The sequence below is a fragment of the Gadus macrocephalus genome, chromosome 7 (assembly GCF_031168955.1).
Source record: "Gadus macrocephalus chromosome 7, ASM3116895v1".
NCBI lineage: Eukaryota > Metazoa > Chordata > Actinopteri > Gadiformes > Gadidae > Gadus > Gadus macrocephalus.
The window spans coordinates 23,303,385-23,319,636 of record NC_082388.1 but is presented as its reverse complement, the minus strand read 5'-3'; the positions used below and the strand labels follow the sequence as shown (position 1 = coordinate 23,319,636).

The 16,252-nt window shown below is 46.0% G+C and overlaps 1 protein-coding gene across 2 annotated transcripts; it reads right to left on the bottom strand.

Annotated features, from left to right (window-relative positions):
* Positions 1-1,748: 1,748 nt before the first annotated feature.
* On the bottom strand, positions 1,749-16,247 carry LOC132460999 (unconventional myosin-XIX). 2 transcript variants are annotated; one of them, XM_060056027.1, is made up of 24 exons: positions 15,981-16,247; positions 15,114-15,255; positions 13,591-13,739; positions 12,883-12,996; positions 12,387-12,519; positions 12,018-12,087; positions 11,680-11,782; positions 11,383-11,479; positions 11,191-11,267; positions 11,014-11,104; positions 10,742-10,907; positions 10,258-10,331; positions 10,040-10,161; positions 9,390-9,503; positions 8,905-9,081; positions 8,445-8,585; positions 7,634-7,741; positions 7,162-7,232; positions 6,989-7,068; positions 6,131-6,294; positions 5,235-5,364; positions 4,185-4,270; positions 3,255-3,647; positions 1,749-2,948 (listed from the first exon to the last, which is right to left on the bottom strand). In XM_060056027.1, the coding sequence occupies exons 1-24, from the start codon at positions 16,035-16,037 to the stop codon at positions 2,832-2,834; spliced, it is 2,976 nt and encodes a 991-aa protein (XP_059912010.1). In that variant the 5' UTR covers positions 16,038-16,247; the 3' UTR covers positions 1,749-2,831. The 2 variants fall into 2 exon arrangements, with proteins under 2 accessions (XP_059912010.1, XP_059912011.1); XM_060056028.1 differs by lacking the exons at positions 1,749-2,948; positions 3,255-3,647; positions 4,185-4,270; positions 5,235-5,364 and adding an exon at positions 6,772-6,909 and having other exon boundaries at positions 6,161-6,294; positions 15,981-16,217.
* Positions 16,248-16,252: the final 5 nt, after the last annotated feature.

Sequence of the window (16,252 nt, the reverse complement as noted above, 5' to 3'; positions counted from 1 at the left end):
GAGCCCATTCATCTGGCGAGTTTCAAGTTAACGGCAATCAGAAACTAAGTTACAGGCTACCCCAAAACGTCACGTTTATAACCCATTCGTTACATCCAACTCTATCTAAATGGCAATTTCACATGTTGCCATGCCACTGGCTTATTTTAAACCATGAGCCGCGTTACACTGGCTGTAATTCAGCTGACTGGGAATGATTCTCAAATCAATTCAGCCTGATTGGAGTGCGCAGCGCGTGCCTGCCTGAAACATTTGATTTGGACATGGGCCTATTTGCGGGCGGTAATGTGCATATTCTAAGATTCAATTAGATATAGGCGTATGAAACACAGTGTAATAAAGCCGTTGTGGTTATCAAATTATTCAATGCCCCCTGTCTGTCTGATATTGATCTCCGTGTGACTTGCTCATGTGGTGCTGCGCTAATATGTTTGACACGCCGCCTGTGCCGGTGTTACTTGACGACGGGGCTGGAAAAAGTTGGCCGTGTCTTACCTGGCTGTGCTGCACAGCTGCCTTTACTGGTACCTGCAGCATCACCTGAGTCTTTTCTGAAATATTTATAAAGAGATCCCCTCAGGCTTTCGGCTTCTTCCTCTCTTTTTCGCCTTTCTTTTTTTTTCAGGGCTCCTGACTCGCGCACTGACCACTAATGGAATGATGTCGTCTTCTTTCTTCTCCAAAGACCAAACCATTTTGCCATAGGGGTGATAGGGGGTTATTGGCCGTTTTTTCAAGGGCAATGAAGGCAAACAATCTAGGAGTCATTAATTGAATGCAAATAAAGCACTTTTCTTCTCTAAATCAACACATTTTGAAGTATACATACAATAATTAATCCCAACTTCATGGGGGTCCAGTTATGGGCCCCCCCCATTCCAGGGCCAGTCCAGGGCCCGGGACAACGTACCCGTTTGTCCCCCCCTGTCGGCGGGCCTGCACACACCCACGGACGTAATTTGGGGGGGGGGACACAGGGGACATGTCCCCTGCGCTTTTTCAAAAGGCCGTTCTGGTCCCCTGCAGTTTTCACCGTCCGGAAACCATGTTACGCTATGGTAAACAGAGACTCGTCAGGCACTAGGACCAAGCGGAAACGGCCGCTCGAGCTAAAGCCAGTTTGCTTTCGTTTAGACCTGCCCACAAGCTCCTCCATTGGCTCTGCATTCCTTGTGTGATTGGCCGTCCCCGCTGTCACTCCATCAGGTTATAAACAGCACCAGTACGCACACCGGTCTGCCAGTTGGGGAGGAGGCCGTGTTAATCTTCCGCTGTAAATTGGGCGTTTGTTCTGCCTGGGCCACGTCAGCTGGAACTGTGTTACATTCATTTTAAATAAATTTGATCACTTGACTACTTACACTGAATTATGGACATTTTATTCAATTTCTCCCCACCTGTGATATTCCTGCCAGTTTGACCTGCCCACCACTGGGTAGTGCTATGTAAATGAGGTCTGTTTACCATATATTCCAAAAATAAGTGTAAAATTGGTGCTACTGAGATGGAGTGAAGTTGACTAACAAGGTGAAACACAGAATTGGGTGATAATGTTTTGCTTCATGCTTTACAACCAGACAAACAGACCAACAGAAAACTAGAAGAACTACTAGAAAACACAGTGAACTGAAGAGTTTTATAAAAAATATTTGTGTCCCCCCCACCTCTGAAATCAAAGTTTCGTCACTGCACACACCCGCAATTGACTAACACTGATTTAATTAAACAATTTCAGTCTATCAGAACAGTGATAAACAAACTATCACTTTAGGTATTACTCTTCAATTTATTGGTTTATAAAAAAGGGTATAGTCAGTTATTTTTTTGAAAAACACAATCGACATGTCAAAAAAAATACAGGTTCAGAGGTACATCAAATTTTGGTCACATGAATCTTGCAATGAGTTTACTCTAAAGATGGAAATAAATGCCATCATCAGCAGCCCTTACATGTTATAAAATCATCTCAGATTGTGTTTACATGGTTGTATGATTAAAGGAGCAATTAATCAACAAGTAATGCTCTTAAACTAAATCATAATGAAACCCACAAAACAATTATAGTTAAATGCAACAGACCATTATGTAATGCATTATTCTTTCTGGAGATTGGTATATATTACATGCAACTCTGTACTTTGTAGTGTGAAAAGCCCTTGTGAGTCCTTTTTGGTGTTTTCATATCTGCAGTAGAACCTGCATCTTAATATAGAACAAACATTTAGCTTCAACAACAAAGAATTCAAATAAATATGAAGGCCCATCAAATTGTATCTCAATATAAAGGGAGGCACTTGCCTAAGGCTGATACGTTTCTATAAAGGCAACCACAAATAACATTACATTAAAGGTGCAATAACAAACACGCTATGGCAAGGACTTACTTTCAGGTTGAAGCAATGGACTAAGGAACCCGTCTTTAACATGTCCCTTAATTTTGTGCATTGCCTGTACAATAAAACAGTGGGCATCCAGCAAGGGTGTGTGGGATTTGATATTTGAGCCCATGCAAAATCCAAATGGACTTGAAACTTTTGTGATACTGTTTGGTTCTCCTGAAGATATTTCTTATTGACAACAAAAACAAGAAAATACCTTTGGCAAAAAAAAAATTATTTTGACAAGTAATCTAGAACAGTATCTTGAACGATTTGCATGGCGTGAAACATAAAAAAGTGCAGCAAAGTATTAGCAGTAGAAAGTTTCCCCGTGATTTCAGTCTGATCTTAAGAGAGCAGCATTTCCATTCGTTTGTTCAAGTAGTTATAATTTCAGCTTGTCGTGAGTGTTGAGTGTATAGTAACCTCGAGTGTGATCTACAGTCAAACGCGTTACAATGTTTTCTCAAGTAGGATCTGGTTGAACCCCGTCACTCCCTCTCTTCTCAGGTGTGGAAGCATGTCAGCGTAGAGCAACGGAGACCTCTGGTAGTGGAGCTTCACAGATCCCTAAAAAGCAACACAATAGTTTAAACCATGAACCCATAAAAAAAATAAAAAGAAACAGAATCACCTGACATCATGTGTATTCTTAAGATTTATTTAAGCATTTTTTTCCCCCGCTTTATTCCAGAGTGAGATAGAGGGGACGGTTTGGGAGATAGAGGGGAGGAGGTGAAGCAAAGGACCACGGGCAGGATTGGAACCCGGGTCGCCGCGTTCAGGGCTGCGTGGTACCGCTCTACCCGCTGAGGCACCGGGACGCCCCACGCCATGTGTGTATTCTGCAGCAAAATCGAGGGAATCGTGTCTCACCCTGGGCTGAGCTCTGATGGAGGCGACCCCGTGCTGGCACTGGTTGGTCTCCACCTTGTAGTCTCCTCCTCCTCCTCCTCCTCCTCCTCCCCCTCCCCCTCCTCTGGAGGGGGAGGGGGAGGAGGAGGTGGAGGAGGAGGGGGAGGGCAGGTCGAGGCAGGCCAACACTGACACCATCTTCTGGAAGCCCTTGGCCGTCAGGGACATGCTGACCGACGGAGCCGAGGCCAGTGCCAGCCCCATGGGCCAGCCGCGCACCGTCACCGGCCCCTGGACGCTGGAGAGCTGCACGGGGCCCGTCTCCCAGGCCGCCGAGCGCAGCCCGGGCATCTCCGTCTCCACAAAGTCCTCGGCGTCGTCCAGCTCAAGCTCGGCCAGGGCGTCCATGGAAACCTGCGATGGGAAACGACACACTGGGTTAGAATGGACTTTTTGGGGCTTTCTGTCCCAGGGTTTATTTTATTATGGACCGGGCTGGGATGGTGGACAGAACAGGGAAGGACCTGTAATTGTAGGTACCGGAGGTTGGAAGTGAACCTGGGTGTCACTAAAAAGGTATATTGCCTATTTGGCTTGCAAACTAGCCGGTTGCGCCACCAAGACTTGTATTTTGAACTTTCATTTAATTTGTTTATTTAAAAAGGATAGTGCACATTAATCTACATTTCTGTAAATGTGCCATTGTTAGCCAGCGGGCTAATTCTCAACTGTAGTCCTTGGGCAAGATGTTAAGCTAGGCACAGGATGGCGAGAACGTAACTTGTGGCCAAGTTGCATGGATAACGATCTCTTCTTTTTTTATAGATCCTCCCACACAAAGAAAAAGTTACATTTGTACCGTCAAAGCAAAACATGCAACAAGATACCTCATGATGTAATGCATTTTTAGCAAGGCCATTATATTGGGTCGGGGTTGATGACGCGACTCACCCTCCATCTCCTCCAGGCGGTCTGGATGACCTCGGCGGCCTTCTGCCACCTGCGGACCGCCCGTCTGACCAGCCACGAGCGCACCCCTGTAGGGAACACAACACGCGTCAGCCTAAAGGCCACCCAGGGCATAGGAACACCGTGTTCTGTTGACACAGTTGCAGAGTTCCCCCACAGAGCAATAGCAAGAGAGTGATGGGAGGGAAACATGGTTTAAAGGGTTTTATGCATCACTCTGGTGCAATTAGAAAAGGAAAAGCATGGAGGTTAGGTGAGAGAACAATCTGGTACAATTGTAAACAAGCATAGGGAGAGAAAAGGGATAAAGCTTTCTACTGAAACTGGCCAAACTCACCGATGGTGGACCGCCATCGTCTACCACGTAATAAGGAGAACATTTTTTTTTGGTTTTATATATATCAATGTGTGTGAGGGTGAGTTAGTTTTGTATATCATTATGTGTGAGGGTGAGTTGGTTTTACATATCATTGTATGTGTGAGGGTGAGCTGGTTTTATCTAGCATTGCGTGTGAGGGTGAGTTGGTTTTATCTATCAGTTGTGTGAGGTCGAGTTGGTTTTAAAAATCACTGAGGAGTGGAGCTCTGTCCGGAGGGGATCATGTTACGGTGAAGCCGAGGAAAGCGTGTGTCTGACCCAAATCAGCCATCACCTGCTAGCCAGCTAGAGAAGTTAGCCATCATCACAGCCACACAGACGGGAGTACAGCCAAAGTGCTTCTGCAGTAGGGCTGGGCGATTGATCAAATTTCTATTTCGATTTTAGCGTCAAACGATCACGAAATTAACATAATCGAGTTCTCAGTTACAAAGTGTTTTTGAGAGAGACACGCTGAATAAATACATCATGTTTTCAAACTTAAAAAATTATCGTTTGAATAATCGTGATTTCAATATTGACCAAAATAATCGGGATTATGATTTTTTCCCCCATAATCGAGCAGCCCTAATCTGCAGCGTTCGCACAGATCTCAGCCAGCACCGAGCTCAGCCAGCGTGGCCCCAGCCCGGCGTCCTCCTCGGTCCCCTTACCGGCTTGGATCAGCAGGGCGGCCCGCCCCCTGGCACGCCGCCGGCGGAGCTGGTGCCGTCGCCAGCAGCACTGGATGGAGAAGGCCCTCCGGGACAGGAGCCTCTTCCTCTGGTCCTCCAGGAGCTCCAGCTGGGGAGGACAGGTTAAGCTCTGGGCCCGTAGTCACCAGGACTCTCCGCTGCGCTAAAGTCAACCTCTGACTCAAAAAGGAGAGTGACGCCTGATGAAGATCCCTAGCGAGCGAAACGTTGCCCGTTTGTTAATAAATCTACTTCTGGAGCATTAAAGCAGTGTGCAGACCCCTCCTTTCTCTTATATCCCACACAATTGTCTAGCATCTGTGGATCACCTTTGGATGCACGCACCATCCCTCCTATCAAAGGAGAGTGAGACATGGGAGTGAGTTATCAAGCCTCCTACGGACTCTCAGTGAAGAGTAGGATCCGGATATGAGGAGTGAGAGAAGTCACTATTGAATGACCTCACGCCGTAAATCTAAAGATTGAGGACAGTTTTACAGTTTTTTCTAAATACCCCTTTGACCGTACATCTAAATATTATTAATGATACCAGTACATAATATAGCTATATGCATGTATAGATTTATACTAATAAGATGTTTTCAATCATCACATCATACTGAAACAGTCTCACCATGTAATGGGATGAGGAAGGTTCATGTAAACCAGTCTCACCTTGTACTGGGAGAGGAAGGTGTGTGTAAACCAGTCTCACCATGTACTGGGAGAGGAAGGCGTGTGTAAACCAGTCTCACCATGTACTGGGAGAGGAAGGCGTGTGTAAACCAGTCTCACCATGTACTGGGTGAGGAAGGCGTGTGTAAACCAGTCTCACCATGTACTGGGTGAGGAAGGCGTGTGTAAACCAGTCTCACCATGTACTGGGTGAGGAAGACCTTGGTCCTCCCACAATGCACCAGGGTTCCATGTTCCTCGCCCTCCTCTCGGTCCACCTCCCCAGCGGACCGATGGCTCAGCGCCTCCCTCACTATGGCGTCCACTGCGGTCCTCAGGCGGTTGTTATGACCGGGCTCCACGTCTAGAATGATAGAATGGGTTAAACCAAGCTGAAGCAAAGCCACTGAACATGCATGTTTATGGTGCACATTGACGGGTTGTTGTTGGTGATCACAGCAAATCATGAGGAATTGTTCATCTTGCAGGGTAACATTACAAGTTGAGGAGATGCATTAGGATTGCTGCATGGTATAAAGAGAGAAATCCCGGCTGTTAAAACTTAAATTACATTTCCTTACAGATTAACAAAGCAATGCACAGTGCTCCGATTATTGAATACAATGTATTCAGTACTCAGATTTCCTGGTATTGTTCAGTGTGCCGAGAGACAGTCACCTTAAGAACTCATAACAACAGATTACTACATAAAAACAAAACCCACGCCTGGATCGAGCAAACAAATATGAAATAATTTGCCTAGGTGCCTAGGAAACACTGATGAGTTGGTGGAAACATGCCAAGCCGTTTGTGAGGATCAACAAAAGCCACATGCATTTACCTCGAGAGTTCTACAGAGGAGTTGAAAGACTTGTGATAAAAGTCCTGATCTTATGAAGCAGATTGAAATGTTCCAAGAGTGGCAGAGAGAACGAGCACCAAATGTGAAAGGAACGAAACAAAGGAGAGACTTGCAGACCTGAAGAGAGGAGATAAAGTTAAGCTCTAGTCACCTATAAGAAAAATTTAACATGAATAAAATGTATTTCAGAACTTACCCTTACTATGAACCAGTTGCTTGATTTGTGAGGAGCTGGAAATCAGTCCATACCGTTGAATGAAGCCACTGAAGGGAATTCTGTTGAGCAGAACAGAAACAATATCAGTCACAAACAAAAGACCTTCGAACCTGTTGAAACGCTGCGTTCAGGTACGGCCACGGACACCTCACCTGATGGGGAAGCCTGCAGCGCTGATGTGTATGGTCTCCACAATCCCACAGGCCTCCAGCTGCATGATGACCTGCAGTCCAACAGAAGAGGGTCAGATACGAATGTCCCCGCTGTATGGCGCCCCATATTTATAGTGGTCGTCTTGGCTTTATTCCCAGGTGGCTGTGGTTGACCTTTAGGCATCACGCAGCTAGATGACAATAAGTTATTTGAAATGACTAATTAATGGGCAGATGGCGTCTTGGATAACAGCTTTTGATTAATATTATTTCATTTTACATGAAACTATACTCAAAGTGTTGAAGTGTAAAGAGGAGCAATAATTCCATCGTACAGGTCAGACTGCACGTGACAATAAGGCACCAAGCTTGTGTAAAATTGCATCAGCTTTCATTAGTGTGGTAGTCAAACAAACAGCATCAGGCTAAACATAAGAGGACCAAGCAGGGTCCCGGGTGCAGGACCACCTACCTCCCTCTTGTGGAAGGTGAGGGGCTTGCAGTCTGGGTTGGGTTTGATGCAGCGGGTGTAGTGAGGAGTGGTGCTGTGGAGGATCTTCATCAGGCTCTCCAGAGAGTTCTGCAGCCCGGCAGAGAACAGGAGGAGAGTCAGGATGCAACACAGGGAAATCAGTTAGAGACATTACTGACTTCCACACATGTTTGAGAGGTGGGTGCAATGACGATGATGATGAAATCTGGTTGTGAATAAAAAAATTATATCAAATAAATGTTGTAAAAGGCAGTATAAAGGCAGTTTGATCAGAGACAAAAATAAACGGTGTGTTAAACACTTTTAAAGGGCGACATACCTCTACATTTTTTTTATTCATTCACATTGTGTGAAAGAAGGAATGGTTTCGTATTTTACTGCCGGAAGGTGATGAAAATAGCAAACTGATAGCTATAGCTATATGTGGTGTGGAACACGTTGTGCGATCAGAGCATAAGGGGAACCCCAGGTAGAATCCCTGACAGGAAGCAGCTTGGGGCTATCAATCCGCTGTCAGGATGACATTCTGCACCACACTGTCAATCAACACGCCACCAGTCGCGCTGGGGAGTCACTCTGGGGTTTCCCCTTGTGGCGAAATCTGCGTCGATTAAGTATTCAGGTACGCGTGCCTGTTGCTTTACGAAGATGTGTCTTGCGGTTATTGTAAGCCGCAGAACATGAATCAAGTTTTCCCGTTGATAAGCTTCGTCCTTTCACAAAAACGTTCATTCAAGTTGAGTTTATCTCCCGCCAAGCCTTTGCAAAGCAGGTGGAGCGAGTATCTCACCTTGAATTTAGCGACCACGGTGACCACCTTACTGAGCCCCCGCGGGGCCGTGCTGTCTGCCTCCTGGTCCCCAAAGACCTGGCCCAACAGGGGGTTCGCCGACGCCTGAAGCAGCGCGATGATCTCCGGAGGCACTGGGTCCTAACGCCCCGAGAGTATAGAGCAACAGAAGACGTCAACCTCGACCTTTCACCTTTACCTTTTTCGTCCTTTCACCAGGACGGTATTAAGACACGTCATTCAGGAGCAGATAGTGGGTTAGTCACCTGGTTCAGCCCCTACTCTATCCCGCCCGCCTGATAAAAGCATCTGATAACAATGCATAAAAACAGAGAGCCACCCAACGTCTGCCTTCTTATGTTTACGGCAGCCGGTACCTTATTCTTCTCCGTCCCGCCCGACTGATAAAAGCATCCGATACTAATGAACTTCTGCCTTGTAATGTTTACGGCAGCCATACCTTGTTCTTCTCCATCATGCCCTGGATCTGGTAGCTGACGGGCCCGGCGTAGTGGGCGACGGTGAAGTGCGGCTCCGGGCTGAACTTGTCCCAGCTGATGCTGCCGTGGTCGCCCAGCTCCTTCTGCAGGCGTGCGCCGAACTTCCCGGCGTCCGACGCACGGTTCAGACGGCTCTCCTGAGGAGGGAAAACGTTCCATGTTGTTCCGTGCACGTTGAGGAAAACTTTAAAGAAATGCCGGTTGTGTAGAGCAGGAATTTTTCGGCCGAGGACCAACCAAATATTTTGTGCTGTAAAACGATCAATATGTTCACACTACCGTCATTTAGAGATCATTGATGTACACGTTACATTTAGGTATGTGTGTATTCCATCAAATAATAACAACAATTCACTGTATTCTGCCCCCTGCTTCAGACAGACTTATGAATCCCGACCCAACCGACCAACCACTGGGTTGGAGATGAAGACGGGGGTCACCTGACCTCATTGAGCAGAGGGAAGACTCCGGTGGGGTTTCCCTCGATCAGGTCCAGGCAGCTCTGGTTGTCCTGGTAACGGACGAAGGACCACTCCAGCCCCTCGGACACGTACTCCTCCTGAGACACAGACCGGAACACATGGGTGAGGAGCCAATCAGATACAGGAAGACATGTGATGTCCAATCAGATAAAGGAACACGTGTGATATCCAATCAGATATAGCAGAGAGCTTAATAGCGTTTCCAATAACTAAATGCTGTAAATTAGTGGTTCATTCCTTCTATATTCAAGAAATCTTTACAGCAAATTATGAAAAAAAAGGGGCAGAATTCAAGGCCTTTTCAAGTTCTAATCAAATCAGTCACAGGGAAACATAATAATTATAAGAATAAATTGTGATAGGTAAACTACAGTGGAATAATAACATTTCACATTATACTGTAGACATGGCAAATTTTTGCACAGGATTAAGATCCACAGCAACTACGATCATTGCAGTTATCACAAGACGTTCCTGGCTATAAGAAACATCCGCCACCCATAGAAAGATCTCCCGCTCTCGCTCTACTTTGACCGCTGACTCCGTTCCACCACCACCGGTCAGAGGATAACCCGTGGTGTACCGGAACCCTCGAGGCCGGCTGAACGCCCACCTGCTGTGCTCGGAGGTAGTGGGCGACAAAGTGCTGCTGCAGCTTCTCGTTGGCGTAGTTGATGCAGAGCTGCTCCAGGTTGTTCCTCTGGAAGCACTCGAAGCCGTACACGTCCAGCAGGCCTGGGGGGCACCGAGGGGGACAAGGCAGGTCACGGGACAGTGTACCAATGCGGTATCTGGTCCAACAGAACTATGTGTTACGGCGGGTTGTTGTACCTATGAAATTGCACCAGGCGGAGTTGTCCGCACAGATGCTTCGGTTTATGAACGAGGTCAACCACTCAAACAAGCTGTGAAACAGGAAAAACACAAGAGGAAATTACGAAGAAAGCAGAGACAAGACAACGGCTTCTGATGGACAAGGATCCACAGAGATGTAGACATGATGGCCGACTCAATACTTTATATTAAAGAAAGACAATGGAAAGCCCCTGCATGACCTGTGTCCTCTGCCCATCCCCACAAGCATTTACATCCTTTTTTGCAAAGCGACGGTTTAAAGCAACCATGAAAGGCAACAGCCAGCTTGACGGGAGCAGTAAAGTCGAGGCGTCTTGCTCAGGGACACCTCGTCAGCTAGGAGGAGCCGGGGGATCGAACCAGCAACCTTCCGGTCACAAGTCAACCCGCTCTGCCTCCTGAGCATAATCCGACCCAAATCTCCGCGCCGCACCCCTGCCTCTTCAGCGGCAGTACTCACTGAGCGTAGACGACCTTGGCCAGGCAGTCCCTCCTGACGCCACAGTCGGAGAGGGAGCAGGGCTTCAGGATGCTCTGCTTCCCCGCCACCAGGGTCCTCACCGCCAGGCAGGCCTGGAGCTCCTCGGCTGGTACCCCCAGCAGCCCGGCGGCCCCCTGCAGGGACTCTGCATGCAGCCCAAGGCGGGGACACGTTAGCGACCACGCTGAGGTCGGGGGGAGACGGAAGATCTCGAATGCATTGCAGGACACGGATTCCCCCCTGAGACTTACCCTTGGATTGGCCCTCCAGGACACACGGTTCGGACTCTTTCGCCGGAGGGTCGAAGGTTATGTTCCCCAACTGAAGAATCCCTGCCAATATCTGCAGTCAAAATAATTAGGTCAAAATTCAGGGGAAATAGTATCGATATGTTGTTATACAGTTGTGATACAACCTTAAAACCGCACCCTGAATATTTCCGCCTGCTTGTCAGACTTGATTCCCAGGTGAGACATTGCCTCGACGGTCTCCTGGAAACAGTCCTCTGCCAGGAAGAGGAAAGAGAAAATTAACTTACAAACTAGACCAATAACAAAACTAGAATATACGACAAGAATGAATACGAACACGATGATAACATGAAAGAAGCAGACGGTTACCCTCCAGTGTCTTCTGTGCCTTGGGAAGCCAGTTAAAGCTCTGACCATGGGCCATCTTCCACTCCTTCTTCTGCTCGCTCGAAGCCCCTTTCATCATCTGCCATACACCCAAGACTTCAGTATCCCCACATTCACTTACTGTCAAGCCCCATCAGGAAATGGACAAATGCCATGGGCCCAACTGGCACAACTGACTCTTATGGCCCATGCAAGATGATTTTGCTATGGAACCACTTGCCAATGACCCTACGGGTTTACTTTCACCATTGGGGATCCATGTGTTTTCTGTGCCCTTACCTGGTAAAAGATGTGGAAGTTCCTCTCGTTGGCTGGCTGGCAGGCCACCCTGGTCTTCTCCAGTAAGTAGGTTTGGACAGACGCCCCCACCAAAAAGTGAGACCTTCACAAGCACAGAGAGAGATGTACCGGAAGACCCACAGTTAATGATAGAAAAAACGTATCCTCCTTAGAATGATCATGATGATTATGATCAAGATCATCAAAAAGGTATCCTCAAAACAGCAAGGCAGTGTCCATCAATAACAATATTCAATGTCCTTTAAAATAAAACGTCGTCAGGTAAGATTGAAGGACCGTGGATGGTGACGCTCCACAGACAGCCGGGTGAAGAGTACCTGTCAAGCTGCAGTTGGATGTACTTTCCAAAGCGGCTGCTGTTGTGGTTGCGCAGTGTGCAGGCGTTGCCTGCGTATGGAGGAAGAATCCCAATCAGTGACCTTCTCAGTACATTTCAAGCAGGGATGGTTGTGATACAAGCCTCAAAGACCCTATTTAACCATCTCTGGTGTGATGTTGATAAGACATCACAAAGACCAGCCTGAGCCTACCAGTTGGTTCAAATACAGCTATTCAATCACAACTTCTGGCAAAATAAGTGCACTTTAAGAGGAGATTGACGCATCCCTAGCCATAAGTGTAATTCATAAGACAACTGACAACCAGTAGTGCTTGTGCCACTGCAACCACGGTAATAGGGTGCTCACCGAAGGCCTCCATGATGGGGTTGGAGTCCAGCACTCTCTTCTCAATCCGGTCCACCGCATCCTGGCTCTTCAGCACGGAGGATGAGGCTGCCACTGTAGCGTAGTACTTCATCAGACACCTGGATGTCCACGTCTGTGAGGCGGGACATCAAATGATATTAGTTGTAGAATCACTGAACACTAGGAAACAGGCTTTGAGTAACCATCATTAACAGCACTGGATCCAGATATCCCTGTACCACAAGGTGTTAGGAAAATAGGGTTGTCCTTTACAATATTACTGATATGGATCAGTGTCAACCAATTTTATTAGACAGCTAATGTAGATTGTTTACAATAAAAATATATACATTTTAAGCTGAACAAATGATTGTCAAAAAAGGAAAGAAAGAAAGAAATCAACCAAAACATCATTGCATCTCAAACAAGACTGATTTATCACTCATCCTGATTCATCACTTACAACCCAACACCAAAACCTGGGTGGACCACATACCTTTCCTGCCCCACTCTCTCCACTGACCACCAGGGACTGGTTCACGGGCTCCAGCTGACCCTGAACATTCCTGTAGGCCTCCTCTGCCACGATGAAGATATGGGGCTTGGCCTCCTGCAGAGAGCAGTAGAGCGTTTGTCAAATAAAAGCCCTGGTGCATTATGGGTAACTTTTTTCAGCCAGCTCGTCAGGAGCAGTGAGGGTGTAGGTGTCCAGCTCAGGGACACCTCGACACTCAACTAGGAGGAGCCGGGGATTGAACTAGCAACCTTCTGGTTACAGGTCAACCTGCTAAGCTGAGCTGTCCTCCAACAATCACACAAGATAAGATAAAAAAAAATAAATAAAAAGTATTACGTTATAAAATACTCAAATGACGATGCCTTCAGTTCCTATGGCAGAGACAAGTATGAGTGTGAATCCAGGGCCAGACCCGTCTGTCTGTCTGTGTGTCTGTCTGTTTGTCTGTGTGTGTCTGTGTGTGTCTGTGTGTGTGTGTGTGTGTGTGTGTCTGTGTGTGTCTGTCTGTTTGTCTGTGTGTGTCTGTGTGTGTCTGTGTGTGTCTGTGTGTGTGTGTGTGTGTGTGTGTGTGTGTGTCTGTCTGTGTGTCTGTCTGTTTGTCTGTGTGTGTCTGTGTGTGTCTGTGTGTGTGTGTGTGTGTGTGTGTGTGTGTGTGTGTGTGTCTGTGTGTGTGTCTGTGTGTGGTACCTGGGGCTGAGGTGCGCTGTGGTACTCCCTCATCACATCCAGGGTGTAGAGGTCCGGGATGGGCTGGAAGGGGTTGAGTGCCACCAGGGTGCAGCCTGCGTGGGTGTAAAACACCTGGGCACGGTACCTGGCCTGCAGGCATTTCAGCACTGGAATGCCAACACAATATCAGCATGTTTGAAAGTTTGGAGACGATCGAAAATGAGGAAAAACAACAACAACAAAAAAAAATAACGCAAAAAACACACAATGTGTGAACTTAACGAGTATATACTTTGACGTTGGCCAAGACACATTCTTGCAGAAACTTTCCAGAACAAAAAGAGGAGGATTGCCAAGAATGGCAACACAGAGCCAGTTGTCAGGGGTTTTGACTTGCAGGTGAAAGGTGTACACACAGTTGGATTTAGGGCCATATACTTTGTTAGCACATTTTAGCTGTTGACATTTTGAAAGACTGGTGTTCTGTGATGTGACATCATTGGAGCTGTAGTTATTCATGTGTTACGGATGTGGTTGTTGTGCCTGCAGGTTTTTATCTGGCTAAATACACGCCTCCTGGAGCCCATCAAGGTGAAATAAGGTTAGACTCATGACTCAGAAGTTACTTGATTTTTTTTTCCATTGCACTGCAGTCTCGACCCATCTAAAGTAGTGGATAATAATAAACAATCATTGTACAGCACTTGTGGAAAAAGTTTAGAAAGTGCTTTAACATGTATTAGAAAAGTGTCTGAGAAAGATGTGGCGAGGGTGAAGGGCAATTAAAATAAAAGGGGAAAAAAAGTACTTCCAGTCATTTACATAATTTCGTTCTGGCCACTTTGTTTTTTGACACGCAGTGTACAGTCACACCTAGAATGTGATCACATGATCACTATTCAAATAGAACCACGTGCGAGACGTTTTTGGGAATTATCAAACTCAACATAATGGATCCACATCCACTGACCTACATGAGACACGCTGCTTCACTGTAGTGCATGGCTGTTTAGTAACAGTATTCTAGAGACATTAACTTCATTTTTTAGGAAGAAGAAGCAGGTTGGTGCCATATCTTATACAGTCCATTCCTTGTTCACAGAGTTTAAAATGGTAATAACTGTGCTTCATTGCAGTAGTCACATATAAAAACCCCAAATACAAGATGTCAATTTAATATTCTACAATAGTCTTTTAGCAGAATCTTTTATCAAAAGCATGAATGCTCTGTGGGTCAGAGACGACCGAATTACGATTCTCCTATTTTTCTTGTACATTTGTTGAATTTGACAATAAAGCTAACTTGGACTATTGCTACACTGAAGAATAATGACCACATGGTCATGTGTGGACGCTAATTTTTACATTCAGTTAAAAATCTAATTTAGCGGACACTTTTACTTCGAGATACATGTCATCAATGACCAGGTTGGGGTTAGGGTCGCATCTCAAGAATTCCTACAGTAAGTCTGAAGACATGGACTGAGCATCCGCATCTCTATCTGTAGCCAGCAGTCAGCACCGTTGTCGCCTTTACTCACCGGTAGTAGGAGTCACTGGGTTGACTTTGGTGAGGTCGTCGTAAGTGTGGAGCTGGTCTTCATCGATGAGGAAGGCCCGAAGGTCTCCCTCCAGCGAATCATTCAAAGAGGGAGGGGGAGAGGCCTTACCAACTTTTTTCACCTGCAAACAAACAAACGGGAATATCAGCAGGAGTCGGGAACCGGCAGAGGGACCTAGCGTTATGCGATACCTCATTTATGGATAAACATATCAGACGTTTTGAAGCTTGATTTAGTATGTTGTGTTCTTATCCGTGATGTTTGAACATGTGAGTGAAATCAAAGTGTATCATTCTGTACATTAATTCATCCAACATATAACGTATTCCAGGGTGGCAACATAAATCACATAACTTAAAGAAGATAGGGAAATACTGTGTTGTTTTTTTTCACAACAACTGAAATAACTTATGATTCAATAATCACGTGTGACAGAGCTACGACCTGCATTTTCCTGCAAACATGACCTCATCTGGGGACTGTCAATAGTCCAGAGTACTCACAATAAATAGTTGGAGTGTCCAGCTAGCCCAATGCAGAACGACAAGAGTAATACTGTGATACATTGACATTATCAAGAGTCATCATCAACAAGCGGTAGCCGATTAAGGTCAGGTAACAATGTTCACATCTTATCAGCAATAAGATTAAATTATTCTGAAGAGAGTGCTAACCTCAGAGGCAAGAAGCGCTAATGTTAGCCTTAGGTTAACTTTTACCAACTTATTGTATATCACAACGGTAAATAAACCCTTAAAAGTATGCAACATCTGACATGCGATCCCTTTATTAAGCCGCACATTTCTCAGTAATATGATTATGTTTTGACATAAGTCAAACTTGTACCTTTTTAAACGATCCATGTCCATCCGTTACTCCACGTTTGCTCTTCTTAGAATTCATGGATTTGAAGTTGGAAATCTTTGACAATTCGGATCATGAAGTACATTTAAAAACAAACCCTGGTTTCCACGAACGAGACAAACATCCATACCATGACACTATTCCGCCATTAAAGAGAAAATTCCACAGCACTGTCACAATTTCCAGAAGGACAAACTACATACCCACAAGCTGCGCCCCAGCCTGCAAACTATTTCATACCTGCTTCCCGCCCT

What these genes read in the sequence shown, in the direction of transcription:
- LOC132460999 (XM_060056027.1), bottom strand. Translation starts at nt 16,037, where the DNA reads ATGAATTCTAAGAAGAGCAAACGTGGAGTAACGGATGGACATGGATCG. An exon ending in TCTTCCCTCTGCTCAATGAG is followed by an intron (nt 9,082 to 9,389) that starts GTCAGGTGACCC and finishes TTCCCTCCTCAG; the next exon opens with GAGAGCCGTCTGAACCGTGC. An exon ending in CCATCAGAGCTCAGCCCAGG is followed by an intron (nt 2,949 to 3,254) that starts GTGAGACACGAT and finishes GTTGCTTTTTAG; the next exon opens with GGATCTGTGAAGCTCCACTA.